Source organism: Musca autumnalis, unplaced genomic scaffold (genome assembly GCF_047663935.1).
Source record: "Musca autumnalis isolate F117 unplaced genomic scaffold, ASM4766393v1 scaffold_1, whole genome shotgun sequence".
NCBI classification, from domain to species: Eukaryota; Metazoa; Arthropoda; class Insecta; order Diptera; family Muscidae; genus Musca; species Musca autumnalis.
The window spans coordinates 276223079-276242877 of NW_027411644.1; the positions used below are offsets into that span (position 1 = coordinate 276223079).

The following is a 19799-nucleotide window of genomic DNA, read 5'->3' on the forward strand; positions in this document are numbered from 1 at the left end:
GCCCCAAAGCAATCATAAATTCATTGCGAGAATATTACAGCTAATACTCTTACCAGGTAGTACTGCATTCAACATAGTTACTGGAGAGTCTATTTGCACATAGTAGCATTTGCAACATGCAACATTTTCATAATCATGTTAGTGGCCTTAGAAAAAATATTACTATACACTGGAAAAAAATCTGTTTTTAACTTTCAATACATATTTTTGGGGGGAATAATGGTGACAGCTCGAATTTCGCCACCAAAACATAATAGAACTGCTGAGGATTTTCTGCCTATCTCAACAGCAAATTAATTGATCCACAAGCCAAATAAAAAATGTTTTTTTAATTATTTTTTTCAAAATATTTTTTGTAATTAAAGGAAACCAAGAGACAAGTGAAATGCATTTAACAATTCAATTCAATTCAAATTTTATTGAGTCTTTTCCTTTTTAACATATGCATGTACAATTTTGAACAATGTTTCAGTGGGTCCTTAAAACTATAGTGTTTGGTTTTAATGTCATATGTGTTAAGTTCAGCACTATGCTTTTCCATAAAATGTTGATTGTGTTAAAAACTAAATTTAATATATGTTCCCGTGTTTGCTCCCGACACTACAATGTTTGAGAGCATGTCTCGCTTGGATTTATCTTACAACTAAATTTGACTTTCCCAGTACAAAAGTTCACCGGGCATGACTTTCCCAATACAAAAGTTGACCGGGCATGACTTTCCCAATACAAAATTCACCGGGTATGACTTTCCTAATACAAAAGTTCACCGGGCATGACTTTCCCAATGCAAAAGTTCACCGGGCATGACTTTCCCAATACAAAAGTTCACCGGGCATGACTTTTCCCATACAAAAGTTGACCGGGCATGACTTTCCCAATACAAAAGTTCGCTGGAGATGACTTTCCCAATACAAAAGTTCACCGGGCATGACTTTCCCAATACAAAAGTTCACCGGGCATGACTTTCCCAATACAAAAGTTCACCGGGCATGACTTTCCCAATACAAAAGTTCACCGGACATGACTTTTCCCATACAAAAGTTCACCGGGCATGACTTTCCCAGTACAAAAGTTCACCGGGCATGACTTTCCCAGTACAAATTTAACAAAATGCCTAAATATTGCTTTAACTTCTCTTGTTAAACTTTGAGAAGTTCCCAACCATGCTTCATCTGGGATGTTGGTAGAAATATAAATGCCTTTACAGAAACTTAGATGTTTTAGGTGTAGACTTCAGTCAATTTTATTTCTTAGTTATTACTAATATTATAACCAAAAACATTGCATACTTTAAGGCAAACTTGCTATTTATTATATTAAAGCATATTTTGTAGCGGTTTGCCAAAATGAAGCATATATTCAGGAGTTTTATTTTTTTCTTTTTTTCTTCAGCATCAACAACTAATATTATAACCCAAAATATTGCATACTTTAAGGCAACCTTGCTTTCTATTATATTAAAGCATACTTTAGGTTTGCCAAAAATAAAGCATACATTTAGGTGTTGCCTTTTTTAATTTTTTTCTCGGTGTCTGGTATTAAGGCCAAATATTGTTATACTTAATTTACCTGGTCCTGTTGTCCTGCTGTCGTGTCTGCCAGTTGTGCCATAGACTAAGTTTTTACTAACTATGAGCAAGGGTATATATCCGTTTATGGCCAAAGTTGAATTGGTGCTGCTGCTACTGCTGTAAATGGTTGTTTGTTACAATTTGTTTGTTTGGGGATATTCTATGCATTTTTTTCGTTTTTGTTTTAGGGAAATACAATGTGTTCTAGTGTTGGTGCATTACTAGGTACCAGAGTAACTTACAATTGGCCTTCAACCAACCGACGGCGAACGAACCAAGCTCTCTGGCAACTACCAGACATAGCAGAGCAGTAGTAGAAGAAAGAAATCCCCTTGGTTTATAAAAACAAATGGGATTTAAAAGTTTCATATTGTAGTGATGTTGTGTGGCACCTTGGTTCAGTAAACTTTGAGAATATGTTGCCTGCCCTAGAACTAAGCTTGAGTTTTATTCACCTAACTCGCCCTCTCTGTGAACAAGCATTTGATGCCATTGGACTTTAGTTACCCCTTAAGCTTAAAATGAAAAATTTATTTATTTATTGTGATTGTTTTTGGGGTGAATACCAGCAACAGCAGTAGCTGGCAAAGGTGTTAAAGTGTTGCTTGTCGCCAGTGAAACTTTAGCTACTTATATTTAGTCAAGAAGAAATTTAGAAATTTAGTTTTATAATAACCACTAAATTATAAATCACCAAAGTTAATGAGCAAATCTCATGGAAATTATTTTATTCCCCCAATGTTAAGCTTCTCTTTCTTTGTTTTCTTGTATTTATATTAATCTTTGTATTTTCTTCTTCCCTTCTTTTCTCTTTGTCTTTTTAGGTAAACCCTCAAAAGTAATACATTTGCGTAACATTCCCAATGAATCGAGTGATGCCGATGTCATTGCTTTGGGTGTACCATTTGGTCGTGTTACAAATGTCCTGGTGCTAAAGGGTAAAAATCAAGCTTTCTTAGAAATGGCCGATGAAGTTTCAGCCACCTCAATGGTATCGTGCTATAATGTTAATCCACCACAAATGCGCGGACGCATGGTCTATGTACAATTTTCAAATCATCGTGAATTGAAGACAGATCAAAATCCAACGGTAAGTGAGCATTTTTTCTACATTAAATATTTTGCAATAATTTGGGCAAGGGAGACCTTCAAAGAATATTCATGAATAAGAGAAAACGCATTCGAATAATTAATTCATAATTTAATAGAATAGAATATCAAAGATATTATATTATTGCTTGTGACGATGTGAACCGTGAGATCGGCTCAACTTTAATTTTTATGAGCATGGTACTGCTGAACAAATATATTTTGCTGTAAACCTGTTTCATACTATAATGATTGCATATATCAATTTATTATTTCTTTATACATCATTAATGTCTATAATGGCCAAAGAAATCATGAAATCGTTCCCGGTCCTCACTAGAGTGATTTCATGAAAATATGCGTCCTTCGATCGAGTTCCATACTAAAGTAATTTTATGAAATTGCTTAGTGATTTAATCGAATTGAATCGATTACAAATTAAATAAACGAGCACACGGGGTGCCTTAACCAAATTTTAATGGAAGGTGCTTACACTAGCAATGTTCATAGATAAGAAAAATAAAAGAATCGCCGGAGGGATTTTTAAATAAATCGCGATCAAAATTCACAATTTTAGGGGTTTTTTAGGTTTTCACGATTTTGCTTGGAAACCGCGAGTTTATGTAAATGGGCCTAAGGAAAATGTTGTAGCTGTGAAAATTCTCTACAAGACTTACATTTAGGTTTTTTCGTAGGTTGTACCATTTTTGAGATACAGAATTTCAGTTCGAATTTTTAGGTGAAAATGTTGAAGCTCTGAAAATTCTCTACAAGACTGGATGATTTATTTTTTCCTAGGTTGTACCGTTTTCAAGATGTATAAGTTTAATTTAGAAAATTGCAGTAATGACATTGTTTTATAAGGAGGCGATACAGCCAGTGCATTGTCTCAATTTAAACTTCTATATCTCAAAAACGCTAAAACCTACTAAAATATCATAAAGGTCAATCTTGTTGACAATTTTCACAGCTACAAAATTTTCTTTAGGCCCATTTACATAGGACTCGCGGTTTCTAAGCAAAATCGTGAAAACCTAAAGAACCCCTAAAAATGTGAACTTAAATCGCGATTTATTTGAAAATCCCTCCGGCGATTTTTTTTGTTTCTTGATATTTCTCATCTATGAGCATTCTAGTTTCAGAATCTGCAACAACTTCCCAGGTGTAAGCACAAAATGGAATGTAAAATTAGTTAAGGCGCACCGTGAGCATTGTTAGCATTTTTTTTTTTTTTTTTTAAAAATTATAACAATTTTTTAAAATTTTCTCGGGCTACCTGTGTTCGATTTTTTGTTGTGTTTTGTTGGTACAGATATCCCAGATTTATGCTGCCCAAGATTTGCCATTTTACATTCTTAGATGGATTTTGACAGCTACTTTGCTGGGACCCTTCTTGAATCGTCTTTGAACCTCTAATTTGCAAAAAATTTTGCAAACACTGATAAGCCAAAAATGCCTCCAAAAGTCTCTAAAGGTAATAAATCGAATATTACTAATCTGATGTTTGTAGATTTAATCTCGCTTTAGTATGTGTAGAATTTTGGAAAAACCGCCATATCGGTGATTTAATTGAACTTCAATCTTGCCTGTACTCTCGTTTTTCGATAACTTGCTTCACTTGGTCCATTCATAGGGGCTTTTGAGTAGTATTTATCAACTTAAACTCCATTTGAGTATTATGCTCCATTCGAAATTTGAGCATTCTAAACTATCGTCCTATATCTGAGCTTACTGTTCACTTGCCCCGCTCTCTTTTAACATTGATGCTTTCTGGAAATTTTCGGCATCTCATCTGTATGGCAGTGTATGGCAGTATTTCTCAACTAAAACTTCATTTGATAATAATACTCCATTCGCTCCACATCTTCTATGGCCTTACTACCAATTAGGTTGTAAAATATGACAGAATGAGGCTTCAGATGTGACCCATATTAGGGCGTTTTATGCTATGGTCCTTTATGACATTACGTATTTTTTAATATACAGAGTTTTTTGTTGTAAATTTGACCAAATCTTACGGAATACCGAAAACCGAACGGTGTAATTGCATAGGATCCATTCAAAGACATAGGACGATTTTAAGATAATTTCCCAAATCGCTATGAAGCCGATTTTCCAAATTAACCTGAAACCTTCAAATTGTTTAAATCGGTAGGGCCACATACGCAAGGAAAAATATATACATAAAATTCTTTCCACTTTTCTAAAATACAGGACAAGTTTTTAGTTAGCCGAATATGATCTCCTTTTTCAATTCTTCACCACTTTTCTTTACATTAGTTCGCTGGAGAAATTTACTCAGAACTTATAGGCAAGTCGTCGAATATTTGTTTTGATATTTGGTCTTTCTGATTAGACATCCATCAACTGATCCGTTTTGGCCTACGGTCAACAATCTGAGTACATAATTCTGCGCTCTTGAAAACAATAGTTTCTAGGACCCTCTGCCACAATTTAAGGATTAATTCGTCATCAAATAGAGACAGAGCTTTACAGAAGACGTTTAAACGATTTACATAACTTCGGTTGTTGTCCAGTGAAGAGAAAACATATTTTTTATAAAGTTTTTTTCTTAGCAGAACTAACGAAAAATAGGCTGGAAATAAACGGAAATTCATCGGATAATTAGTCTGACATTTTATAAATCGATAAGTTCGACTCACCAGCGAGCTAGGAATAAACTCTAAAATTTTAGATTTAATATTCTATTTAACTGTGTCAGTATTTAAGATTCGATTTCCAAATGAACCCGGATTGTTCCAGAAATCAACCAAAATACTCTCTCTAGACCTAGTTCAGGTTCGTTATCCCCCATACTTGTCATCAAATGTATACGGATGACTCCTGAAATTGGCGAAAATACTCTCTCTAATGGCTAGTTGAGGGAATTTTCGATGTCCCATTCATCAAACATTGTGTCAGTTCTTAAGATCCAAGTCTACATCAGATGAGTACTTATGGCTCCAGAAATAGACAAAAAAAAAACTCCCTCCAGGCTTAGTTCAGTTTCGTTTTCCCCAATTTCTCATCAAATGAATGACCCCAGAAATCGACAAAAATACTCTCTCTGGGCCTAGTTCAGAGAATAAACTCTGACAGTTTTGAAGTTGAATGGCTCCAGAAATCGCCAAAAAGACTACACCCAAGCCTAGTTTAGGGTCGTTTTCCCTACTCCTGTAAAGTTTCTCATAATCTTCAATAGTCTATGCATTGCAGAATTATTTGGAGACTCTTCTGTTATCCTTCCTTCCTGTTCAGTATATGCCATTCACCTTCCATTTATAATGAACTCTGTTGCGCAATGCTTGGCTGTCGTCATTCTATGTATAGCTATAGTATTTTCACTCCGACATCATCCATAAGGATTCCAACGAAGCGATATATCGTTCCAATACCATTTCCGTTAACAAGCCTCAACTACGGCGGGGATTTGATTGCTGATGTTCAGTAGTTCAAAATTTGCCGCAGACATTTGTTAATAAGGGTCTGTAGACATGTCGAATAGACTTGTAAGTTTCCAGGTTTTGCAACTGTAGAACAGGACCGACTTAACATTTGAATTATATACACGATGCTTAGTATAAGTTTTTTCGGGATCTCTATATAGACTGAAATATACCGAAAACAGTCTTCACTCCTCCTTTTACACCTAATGTACTACCCAGGTGAGACAACATAGCATTTTCAACGGTGGCAAAAGTACCCCTCAGCGTCATGTTGACGGCATTTTCCTCATTTCCCCGTGAGTTTGTTCTTTCCGCCGTTTTAACTTAGAGGAGCAGAAGAGAACTCACGGGGAATTTATGTTCAGAATAACCCTTATAGATAAGTTTTACATGGATGAAATACTCAGAAAAATATCCCGAACATTACGCTAGGGGGCACTTTCACCCAATACAGCCAACATCAAATTTCTAAAGATGGCGAAAATGTTGGCGACATTTCCTGAGTAATTTGGCCATATTTAGACACGCCATTCGGACTCGGACTATTATTGAACTAATATGATAGAAGTCTCCATTTTCACTTCGGGGATATTTCTGGGAGCATAAAGACTAAAGTTGATATTCCAAGGGCTTGCAATTAAATTTAATGAAACATATTTCAACCAAATCTGACTTAAATATTAAAATATGTCTCCTCTGTCCAGCAAAACATATAGTCAATATAATTTCGTATCTGTGTTTTCCTCAGCCTGACATATCCCAACATTCATTCAGTGTTTTGTTCATCTTCTGTTTAAGGTTAATATTTAGGTTTAATTCTTTCAGTTACACCTTATCAAGGCTGTCTCTGAAACTGCAAAATCTTTTATTTTACAATGACATACAAGTAAAACTTCTCTGTATTTGATACCTTTCTAATTTATTTTGAAGTTAGCAGAACTTCTGCTGGAATTTCTTTTTTTTTTTAAATTACAGCATTACAGCTTTGTTATGAAACTTCTAGGAAGAAGATACTGGATGGCATATTGACTTTAACATTTTTCTTTCAATTAATTAAAATGATATCATATTCAGACTTTTCCATTATAATACTTGAAATTTGTTGTTGCTGTTAGTGTTGTTGTTATTGTATGAGTGCTATATGCGTAAGCATTCTGCATGCATTTGGTATAGTTTTTCGAATTTGATCCTTTGGTTGTTGCATACATATCTAGGTATGTTGCATGTTGTATAGAACAGCAAACAAGTACAAGAACAACGAAAACCTTGAAAAGGAAAAGCAATTTTCAAAAATTCAATTTTCATCTTGAACCCACTTAAACTCTAAGCAAAAAAGAAATGCGGGTTTCACTCTTCCGCCCTTTCCCCAAACTTGCATTCATTCATTGTTGTCATCATTGCTCCTACTCTGTCTGCTGCACATGTCATATGATATTGCATTTTGGAAAATGCCATACTTAAAGAAGTAAAAAAAAAACTTTTTCCTACTTCTAAACCGAATTCCATGTTTGTTATCATTACCTTTTTTCGTTTGGTAACTGGCTGACGACTGCCTGGCTGATTGTATGATATTATGGGTTATGTGAAACTTGGAATGTAGCACGTGTTAAGCTGAAAAGTTTTCCTACTTGCATTGTTTGTTAAAAGGTGCTAGAGAGAGAACTCTCTGTCTGACCGACCACCTTTAAGATTAGTTGGCAAGACACACACAACAGTTATGTGTTATGTGTGAGTTTTATAAGGGGCAACTTGTCGTCAAGAAATACCTTTGATAAAAAAAGGTCATTGTAATGTTTTCCTCAATGATGCTATATTTCTATGATTATTTTTTAACGACATTTTTCTTCGTAATTCAAAATTGAAATTCAGAATATGGGGTGGGATATGAAAGTTGGGGTTTAAAGCATCAAAAATGGTTATTAAATTGGAATTTTTTAATTTAATAATATTTTTTAAATAAAAATCAAAAATATGAGACAGTTATGGTGGCGCATGACTAACATAGTAATCATACACCAATTGAGTCAGTACATTGGCCATAGTGGCGTATGAGTGTGGATGGTACTCATACGGCACAGAGAGCGAGGTCAATATTAATAATAATAGAGATAATATTATCATTGACCTTTTTTCACTTTCGAAAGAGAAATAGGGCCCTATACGGCCCATTGATCTTCTTCGCCAAGCCTTGTTTCAAAGTCCCTCATTTCCCTTGTGAAGTTTAGCCTCCTTATATCATAAACTTAGATAATTCTTGTCCATACTTTCCCATCTTATAACCCTCTATTTACAACATGTCTAATCTAATGTTCTAATGATGACTTCCATTAGCCCTCTTAGATGAGAGCCATTGTAGTAGACAACCACTCAACTTATGGTATTTTTCTGTCCTTTCCTTTGATAGCTTATCTTTAACCACAACTAAGTTTAATCCTTAGTTAAGGGGGATGACAATCGTCATCAGTAGCAAACAAAACCACATTGTACAATAGGAAAATCTCCACACATATGTATTCCAACCTAGAGACAGACGTTATGCCGAAGAAAAAAATTATTGCAAGATGTGTCAAGGATATTTATTTCTATATTTTATGTGGCCATCTTGCTGACTTATAAAGGAGGCAAAACATTTTTTAGTTTGCGTCACATAAGATTTTTATCCCATCATATAAGAAAACTGATGGCTGGTTGTTTTGTGGTCATCACCTAGGCTAGGTAACAAAAATAAGGAAGCAATGTCATCAACATTCTTGGCATCATCACCATCACGTTCTGTTTGTTGTATTGCTACTGTGTGGAGGTTGACAATATGATTGTCATTTCCTTCCCGCTATTTACTTACCTTTTACATTTCATATTTTCTTTAAGTGTTATTGTCGGCACTCTCCCTGCTCATAATTTGTGACATAAAGTCAAGAAAACAACATGTGTTTCTTGGTCTTTCCTAAAAATACTAATGGCAACTATGCTACAAACAGCATACAACATTTTCTCAATCCTCTTTCCCCCGGCCTACATATTTATTACGCCAATATCAGGCTTTAAACCATAATTAGCTAGCTCTTGTATTGTTAATGAATTCAAATTTATCCAACAACATTTGCAAACATTCAGCTAATACTCTCCCCGTCCCCCTTACTTCTCGCTCGCCTAACCTTTTACTTGTATAATAAAATCTTAAGCAACCAATGAAATCTTATCATAACCACATTTCCTAAAGAGAGGCAGAGTAGCAGGCAGGTAATTTGTAATTTCTGTTCTGTTAAGAACTCAAATTTTGGCATTTACTTGCATAACTGCCAATTAGTATGATTATAGAAATTAGTTTGGTATTTAGCTAGGTAGGTAGGCATACTAATCATTATCCACCACCAAACCTAACTAAATAGCTAGTTTACATAAAATTGTGTACTACATAAGCTCTGAAACTGCTAATGTAGTAGTTTACCAAGAAATATATTATATGACCCAAAACCTATTAACCCATTATCAAATTCATAATACTTACATTTCGATGGCCTACAATTTTATGGTATTCGATTTAATCTTGTATGATGCATGAGAGGTTTTGGGTTAACCACTAATATTAATAAGGCTTAGTAGTAGATTGATAGAGGCATTCAGGATGGATTATTGAATGGAGTCAATTTGAAGATTGCACTTTAATGTATGGAATATTATGTTGCTGTAAATTTAGGTAAATAGGATACAAAGCAGAGTTTAAGACTCATTCATTAACGTATAATTTATATATCACGCATACGTTAACATTTCCACAGTTGCCGTATGATAATCTTATTCATTATACCTCACCATGGCTATATTTTATATTTATCATAATTTTATTTGATTATATTTTTCATATTTTATGTATTCTTTATTAGTATAGTCAATTGCTGACAAAAAATATTTATTTTTCAAACCTGTTTCATATACACATATATAGTATAATTTTACATTATCGGAATTTTTGTATACCTTTCTCATCGAAATATTTGTTTGGACGAAATCCGTTTTTGAAAATTTAGAGTAATTTTTGGCTTGTTGGTCCTTACAATAACTCACGAAGGGATCAAACAATTTGTTCTAAACATTTCACCTCCTTATATTCTGTCCTAATTTTGATCAAATTCGAAGAGGGGTATATCGGTTTGCACGTTCCCATATCTCCCCACAAATGTTCGAAATTTCGCACGATAAGTCTCGAAGGGAATCGACTTGGTTCAAACTTTTGTAGTCTTTTTTGCATTACAATTATTTGAGATATCGAAAAGGTTTGAGAATATTAACTGTATTGGTCCACCCCTTCGGGTACTTTCCACACAAAATTTCAAACTTCGCTAAAGTGAAAAAGTCCAGTTCTCGCATTAATTTCAAAATTTTTGCAGCGGGTAATCATCGTAGATCTTTTTTGCGGACAATAATAGTTTATTCAGGGTCAAGTACATACATCCTGCGATAATAGCCCGAAACTGTAAAAATCCCTACGGTCACCAAGTGTAGCCGCTGGTCGTTTGAACCAAACTTCGTAACACAAATCGTGAAATGTCACTCCTTCCTACACAACCAATTTTTTCGCAAAAAATTCAGTCATAGACCATTTCATGGGTCGTTTAGAATATTTTGCAATAGATTGTTCTTGCTGCTCATATTCTGACGGTAAAATTTTCTGCTGGCAAGTCCATACTTCCTGAAATAAGGGCTCAAAAGCTCCAAAAAAGATGGCAGCATCAACTAAAGATACCGATGAACACTATAACTTACAAATTGAATATCTAAAATTTTGCACATGGTTAAGTTTCTTCCAAACTAACATGAAGTTCCATGAAGGTACCTTTAAGAAACTCTCTCACAATAGTCCACAATTTTCACTTAAAAGTAGTTTAAGGGCTGTTCGAGAATTGTCTTGAATTTTTACCAATCGTATTCATTGTGGTCCTGTTTACGTTTTTCGTGGCCATGTCCATGCTTCCTGACATAATGATCAGCAAGCTTTAAAAAAACCTAAGATGACCAACCAAACAGGCTGATAACCTTCTTTGCATATCGTAATATTTCTCCCAAATTTCAATCAGGTTCGAAGAAGAACTTTCTCCGAAAACTCCATTCAGTAGCTCCCTCACGAAAGTTCAAAATTAACGCTTAAGTGCATTTTTGAGGAGTGTTTTAAAATTTCCATCGATTCTTGTGATTCTGATTACAACCATATAATTTTTAATTTTTTTTTTTAGTGGGCATGCCCATGCTTCCTGACATAATAACCCATAAGCCCAATTAATGAATGGCTCCCAAATTAAGACCCACACACATCACATTTTCAAAGGTGGCAAAAATGTCCCTCAGTCTAATGTTGGCGACTGAAGTTAGTTACCATCGATTTTAATGAGTTTGCCAAAATTAAAGACTTCCGAGAATTTTATTGATAAGAACTACATTTTAATAGAAGCTTGTTACATCCCAAAACCTCGTTAGTTCCAAACCGTTCATCATTTTAGGATTACATTACATGTGTCAATCCAATTTTTGAGTCTCACAATTTAGTCTCTTCATTTTGGAAACTAGTTAAAGCCCTTCGAAGCATAGCTTGTTCAACCAACCACAGAATTTTCCTTTGAAGCCCTTACCTCTCTTTGTAGTAATCTTTGTCAAATATACAAACATATATTTCCACTTTTCGACACTAGTTTGCCACTACCTTCCTTCCCTTCATGTAGAGTAGGCGTATGAGACAGAAATGGGAAATTTTGTCAATTTAAATTTTAGATTTGCCGTGTCAACATCGAGTTTTTGATTATTGTGCGACAATTATAGCCACCGAAGAAAATTAAAAAAAAAATCATCATTTTAAATCTATAGACTACAAGTATCTCCAAGGATTCATATCAAGTCCATTCCATCCTATTTGTGAGGCTCTTTGAATTGAAAACGTCAGTAAATAATTAACAAATTCCCAGGTGTTGAATGAGTACTGTCATGTATCATACGCCACCAGAAACATGCATAAAAAATTCTGTTGGTATTTATACGTTTTCGATTTTGAAGATTATTTTGTTATCCGAATTTTTAATTTATTATATTAAATGGCCGGTTCCTCTAATATGATTCGAATTCAAAGTCGTCCAAAAGAGTTTTATGTTCGATTGAATAGAAAATTAAATCAAAAAATTTGCAAAAAAAAAAACAGAACTTTAATAGTATTTCCAACGAATTTAAATTCGAATCGTCTTATTAAATTCCAATAATGAAAATACAGTCGAATAATAAAACCTCAAGGGTGTATACTCTTGAAGCCTGGTGTTTAATGAGTAACATCGTGCATTATATTTCCCCCGAAACATATAGAAACTAATTTAAAGGAATTGAAATTCTGCTGCCTTACCCAGCTGTTTAATGAGTAACGACATATATCATACGCCCTCTGAAACTACCATAAAACAATTCTGTGAATTTTTAACTAGTTAAAGATTTAATTTATTAATTGTTGTTTGTTCGACCTTTAAAGATATAAGAATTTTCAAGTAAATAGGTTTAAAATACGCTATGTGCAATTTATTAAAGTGTGATTTTTAACGGCATTATGATCGAATATCTCATAATTACTTTCTATATTCACGTACTTTTAACTCATTACAACATGAATTTAATGCGTCTTAAAATAATTTCATTATCTACTTTGATCTTTTGACGACTTATCTCTACAGAACATTAACTAATAAGCCTTATGTTTCACACACACACACACCGACATTAAATTTTCAAGGAAACCGCAAAAGAATTTCTTTACTCACACACTATTTATATAGGTAAAGGAAAAGAAAATCAACCAAAAAGATAACTGATTACCAAGATAAGATGGAAAACTCACATAGTTCTCTCCCTCTATCCCTCTCTCGCCCTTGACACACCAAATCTAGGAGATATCTCCCTGCCGCTTGAAAATTTCCACACAGGTAATACATCAAAATTACCACAATATATTGCTATTGTTGGCCGCCGCTACTTTGTGGTTTTCCATTTTGCTATGGCAAACCTTTTCACAACAACACTGCTGCTGTCACTGGTTTGCTGTTTCGCTTTTTATGCTTTACAATTGTAGTTAAGTATACGTCAAAGAGCTTCTTCTACGTCTTTGAGACTTCTAATAATAAGAAGACAAAAAGAAGGGGATGACATACAGCAGTCATCTTACTGCTCTTGTCGTTATCATCCCCTAAACAATACATATTTTGTATCTTCTACTACACCACGTTCCTTAAAGTAGCATATGCATTAAATCCTTTTGTTGCCGGTGCCATCACTCACTCTCCTCCGACACTTCCTCCCTCTACTCTACACATTAAACTAGCACAGCATTCATATGTGGTGTTTCCTTCATTTGACACATACGCAAACATAGAAAACTGTTATCCTTTGTGTGTTTGTGTTTGTTTTTCTTATACTTGTTATTATTTCTCAGTTTTTTTTTTTTTTTTTATTTTGACACATTAAGACTTGTTACATTTCAGTTTTCAATTGTTGTTTGTCCTCTTTGTTGTTACTTTTGTTGTATTAGGACTTACTTTTTCCAGCATCATCACACACGTGTTGTGTGTATTTGTGTCCTTTAAACATTTATTTATTTGTGTTGGTCGGAAAGAAGTGAATACAACACCTTCATCATCACAATTTTCCTTTTTCACCCCTTTTCGTTCGTTCTTGGCTTAACACTAGACACAAAATGTCAGCCAATGTGTCCGTGTTCCAACGAGTGAGTGCCTTGTGAATGCGTCTATATAGTGACAGCACACATCCTTTTTATCCTGTGTGTGCATTGTTGTGTTTTTATTTTTTTGTGGAGCATAGAAAACCATCTAGCTGAATTGTTTCTTCGCCTTTCTTTTTTCTTCATTTTATTTTTTTCTTTTATTATAATCACATGATCCAGCTAGCTAGCTAAGGTATCAAACCGTGAATGACATCATGACGGCATGACTTGGTTTTCCTTGCAATCAGTCACTTTGAATTTTCAACAGATGCGCTGCTGTATGATGATTGCGCGCGTATAGGTTTTCATTCGATGCAGGAGTTTTTGGAAATTCCGGGAGGAATTACTTTATTGGGAAATGTTTTGCGGAGGCAATATATTGCTTTAATAAATTGTTTGGGGAATTTCTAGGAGAATTATGGGATCTAAATCGTAAAATGTAATGGAAATTATGTTATGACAGGAGACAAAAAAAACAACATTAATATTTGACAGAATTTTCCTTTCAAGCCCCAACATTCATTAGAAGCCATCTAGATTGGCGCGTTAGATAGATGGACTCAAAGGTCATCAATTTGAGATAGATGGGCTCAAAGGTCACCCAGCATGTAAAATATGGGCTCAAAGGCCATCTATCATGAGATAGACGGGTTCAATGGCCATCTGTCTTGATATAGATGGGCTCAATGGTCATCTATATTGAGATAGATGGGCTCAATGGCCATCTATATTGAGATAGATAGGCTCAATGGCCATCTATATTGAGATAGATGGGCTCAATGGCCATCTATCTTAGACCATCTATATTGAGATAGATGGACTCAATGGCCATCTATATTGAGATAGATGGGCTCAATGGCCAATGGTCATCAAGATAGATGGGCTCAAAGGCCGCCAATTTGAGATAGATGGGCTCAAAGGCCATCTATCGCTAGATAGATGTGCTCAACGGCCATGTATCGTTAGATGGGTGGGCTCAACGGCCATCTATCGTTAGATAGATGCGCTCAACGGCCATCTATCGCTAAATAGATGAGCTCAACGGCCATCTATCGCTAGATAGATGTGCTCAACGGCCATCTATCGCTAGATAGATGTGCTCAACGGCCATCTATCGTTAGAAAGGTGGGCTCAAGGGCCATCTATCGTTAGATAGATGCGCTCAGCGGCCATCTATCGCTAGATAGATGGGCTCAACGACCATCTATCGCTAGATAGATGGGCTCAACGGCCATCTATCGCTAGATGGATGGGCTCAACGGCCATCTATCGCTAGATGGATGGGCTCAACGGCCATCTAATGCTAGATGGATGGGCTCAACGGCCATCTATCGCTAGATAGATGTGCTCAACGGCCATCTATAGTTAGAAAGGTGGGCTCAACGGCCTTCTATCGTTAGATAGATGGGCTTAACGGCCATCTATCGCTAGATAGATGTGCTCAACGGCCATCTATCGTTAGAAAGGTGGGCTCAACGGCCATCTATCGTTAGATAGATGGGCTAAACGGCCATCTATCGCTAGATAGATGCGCTCAACGGCCATCTATCGCTAAATAGATGAGCTCAACGGCCATCTTTACTCAAACGTTGTATGTGCTTTCAGCTTAATTTGACCATTGAAACGTATACGTTATGTTTTCATTATACGCCACCCAATATCGACTTGATTGTATGATTGATAACATCATGTATACGTATAGGTGTTTATTTAATTAATTCACTTAAAAGTAAACCCATCAACAAAAAACTTTTAAAATGAAATAAATTTATTTTATTTATTGATAAAGTTTAATCTTCTAAATAAAAACTACCAATCCGTAATAGTTTTCACATTCCTTGAAAAAATCCTCTTAATTTGTTGAATAACAAACTTTTTTATTACCTCTTTTTGTCCGATGTTAACAAACCACACAGACACACACAAACTCTAATTCAATCAACAATAAATTGTATTACAAATCACAAAGCTGCTAACTCAAATAAATCATCAAACTACTACTACAACACATACATAGATACCCACAATACTATTGTGATGGTTGGTATTGGAAATAACATTTAATACAAGTGACATATCTAAACTGACATTTAAATCGTGTAACGCAACTTTGTTAATCAACTAAAGGATTAACACATTTTGTCGATGAATGATGAAAATTGCCATCAAAATCAATCTAAAAATAATTCTCTGACACACTCTTCCCTCTATCCCTCTCTCTCTCTCTCTCCATAATATTTTGGGCAAACATGTAAAGGTATTTCACCGAGTGTGGCATTCAGCATATCACCTAAGTGACAGCTGTTGCTGGTTGATGATTTTATTGAAACAAAAAGGGCCTAAAGGACCAAACAAGCAGCAACAAATGGATTTATAAGTTTCGAATAGCAAATTCGATTGTCAGACCACCACCATCATTTTACCCAAAACATACACAAATCTTGTGTTAATATAGACATAGGTGTAAAACAAAAGAAATACACAAAGTGTCCTTAATGCTGTCAGACTAGACGTGAAATATTTTTAGATGTCATAGTACAACGCACATACACCTACATACAAATTTAACTGGTTAGAGTTTGGGCGCAATATGTATGTGTGTTATCTATGCCATCCAAGGAATGTGTGTATTTCGTATAATACACATAATATGTGTTTGTATTGAAGATAGCTGTTGTTGCCTTGTTTGTCTCTTCGTTGTGTTTAACATGAATGTGTGTGTTCTCCTCTCGCTAATGATGTTATCCTTTGACTTAACACAATTTTGTGTTTATTTAATTTTCTGCTTTATTTCAATCTAATGCCATCTCAACTCAGTGAAAAGCAGTTAAGCCACAAAAACAACGAAAAGATTTTAGCTGTCTTGCCAAAAGCAAGTAATTTCCCCCCATCCACAGCCCGGCCGCCTGATTTAGCGAACAAACAACTGTTGCCATCAGACTTCCTCCTAGACATTCCTTCTTGTCCATTCCTTTAGATTACATGTGCACACACACATACACACACGCGTTGTATAAAATCGTAATAATAAAAAAGTAAATAAACCAAATAGAAAAATCAACAAGCTGATTTCACAAGAAAATGTTGCTGCTCTACGACGCTGTTTGTGATGAAATAAAATTGGGATTTACAACAACAACAGCACAATGATATATTAGCTACATCTGTAAACGAATTGGCTATTCTTGTAAAAGAGCTTGAAGCTATTAGTCTTTGACTTGTTTGCCAGCAAAAAAAAAACGTGTTTGTTTTTTTTCCTGTAACGAGTATGCTTTTGTGGATTTAAAGCTAGAAGAGCTTGAAGATTTTAAAGTTTACGCATTGCTTTTAAATCCATACAATTTGCCTAAACCTCTATTTTTTAGGCCAGGATGTTCCTTAAAGGAGAATAGTGTTGTAATAAAAGGACGATAGATCTTCTCATAGAAGGAAGACTGATAGGTCTTCTCATGGATGACCGATTCTTCTTCTCACAGATTACCAACATATCGTTTTATAGCAGACCTATAGATTTTTTCATGGAGGACCGATATGTCTGCTCTTAAAAGAGGAGTATACCTCCTCATAGAAGATAAATAGGTCTTCTCGTAGAAGAGGAATAGTAATTTTCATAGACCACCTGTAGGTCTTCTTCAAGAAGACATCTAGGAATCTACAAAAAAAACTGTAGGTCTCATAGAAGACACACAGGTCTTCTTCTCATAGAAGATCTACAGGCCTTCTTCTCATAGAAGACCTAGAAGACCTACAGGTCTTCTTCTCATAAAAAACCTACAGACCTTCTCATAGACGACCTATAGGTCTTCTTCCCATAGAAGTCGTATAGGTCTTCTTCTCATAGAAGACCTACAGGTCTTTTGCTCATAGAAGACCCATAGGTCTTCTCATAAAGTATCAATAGGTATTCTCATAAAAGACCGATAGGTCTTCTCTTAGAAGACCGATAGGTCTTCTCATAGGAGACCGATAGATCTTCTCATAGGAGACCGATAGATCTTCTTAGAGAAGAGCGATAGGTTTCCTCATAAGAAGACCTTATAAAAGACTGATAAGTCTTCTCATAAATAGAAGACCTGTAGGTTTTCTTATAGAATACCTATCGGTCTTCTCACAGAAGTCCTGTAGGTCTTCTCATAGAAGTCATGTAGGTCTTCTCATAGAAGACCTCTATGTCTTCTTATAGAAGACCTTTATGTCTTCTTATAGAAGTTCGAATGCCTTCTCATAGAAAACCTCTATGTCTTCTTATAGAAGACTTGTATGCCTTCTTATAGAAGACCTGTGGTCGTCTTATAGCAGACCTGTAGGTCTTCTCGTAAAAAACCTGTAGGTCTTCTCATAGCATACCTGTAGGTGTTCTCATAGAAGACCTGTAGGTCTTCCCATGGAAGACATGTAGGTCTTCTCATAGAAGACCTGTAGGTGTTCTCATAGAAGACCTGTAGGTCTTCTCATAGAAGACATGTAGGTCTTCTCATAGAAGACCTGTAGGTCTTCTCATAGAAGACATGTAGGTCTTCTCATAGAAGACTTGTATAAGACCTGTTGGTTTTTTCATAGCAGACCTGTTGGGTTTCTCATAGAAGACCTTTTGGTCTTCTCATAGAAGACCTTTTGGTCTTCTCATAGAAGACCTTTTGGTCTTCTCATAGAAGACCTTTTGGTCTTCTCATAGAAGACCTGTAGGTCTTCTCATAGAAAACCTGTAAGTCTTCTCATAGAAGACCTTTAGGTCTTCTCATGTTCTCATAGAACATGTTGGTCTTCTCATAGAAGACCTGTTGGTTTTCTCATAGAAGACCTGTTGGTCTTCTCATAGAAGACCTGTTGGTCTTCTCATAGAACACCTGTTGGTCTTCTCATAGAAGACCTGTTGGCCTTCTCATAGAAGACCTGTAGGTCTTCTCATAGAGGACCTGTAGAAGACCTGTTGGTTTTCTCATAGCAGACCTCTTGGTCTTCTCATAGAAGACCTGTTGGTCTTCTCATAGAAGACCTGTAGGTCTTCTCATAGAGGACCTGTAGAAGACCTGTTGGTTTTCTCATAGCAGACCTCTTGGTCTTCTCATAGAAGACCTTTTGGCCTTTTCATAGAATACCTGTAGTTCTTCTCATAGAAGTCCTGCAGGTCTCCTCATAGAAGACCTGTATGTCTTCTCATAGAAGTCCTGTAGGTCTTCTCATAGAGGACCTCTATGTATTCTTATAGAAGACCTGTATGCCTTCTAATAGAAGACCTCTATGTCTTCTTATAGAAGACCTGTAGGTCTTCTCATAGCAGACCTTTATGTCTTCTTATTGAAGAATTGTAGGTCTTCTCATAGAAGTCCAGTAGTTCTTCTCATAGAAGACCAGTAGGTGTTCTCATAAAAGACCTGTATGTCTTTTCATAGAAGACCTGTGGGTCTTCTCATAGAAGACCTGTGGGTCTTCTCATAGAAGACCTGTAGGTCTTCTCATAGAAGACCTGTAGGTCTTCTCATAGAGGACCTGTTGGTCTTCTCATAGAAGACCTGTTGGTCTTCTCATAGAAGACCTGTTGGTCTTCTCATAGAAGACCTGTTGGTCTTCTCATAGAGGACCTGTAGAAGACCTGTTGGTTTTCTCATAGCAGACCTCTTGGTCTTCTCATAGAAGACCTTTTGGTCTTCTCGTACAAGACCTGTAGGACTTCTCATAGAAAACCTGTAGGTCTTCTCATAGAAAACCTTTAGGTCTTCTCATAGAAGACCTGTAGAAGACCTGTTGGTTTCCTCATAGAAGACATATTGGTCTTCTCATAGAAGACCTGTTGGTCTTCTCATAGAAGACCTGTTGGTCTTCTCATAAAAGACCGATAGGTCTTCTCATATAAGACTAGTAGGTCTACTCATAGAAGACCTGTAGGTCTTCTCCTAAAAGTCCTGAAGGTCATAGAGGACCTGAAGGTGTTTTCTTGAAGACCAATAT

The 19799-nt window shown here is 35.7% G+C and overlaps 1 protein-coding gene across 28 annotated transcripts in view; it reads left to right on the forward strand.

The window, feature by feature from the left end:
* heph (polypyrimidine tract-binding protein 1 heph) overlaps positions 1–19799 on the forward strand; it is a 757797-nt gene that overhangs the window by 658637 nt on the left and 79361 nt on the right. For all 28 annotated transcript variants that reach the window (XM_073961236.1, XM_073961240.1, XM_073961239.1 and 25 more), the window contains one exon: positions 2396–2661. In XM_073961236.1, coding sequence (XP_073817337.1) covers positions 2396–2661 — 266 coding nt within the window. The remainder of the gene's footprint in view (positions 1–2395; positions 2662–19799) is intronic.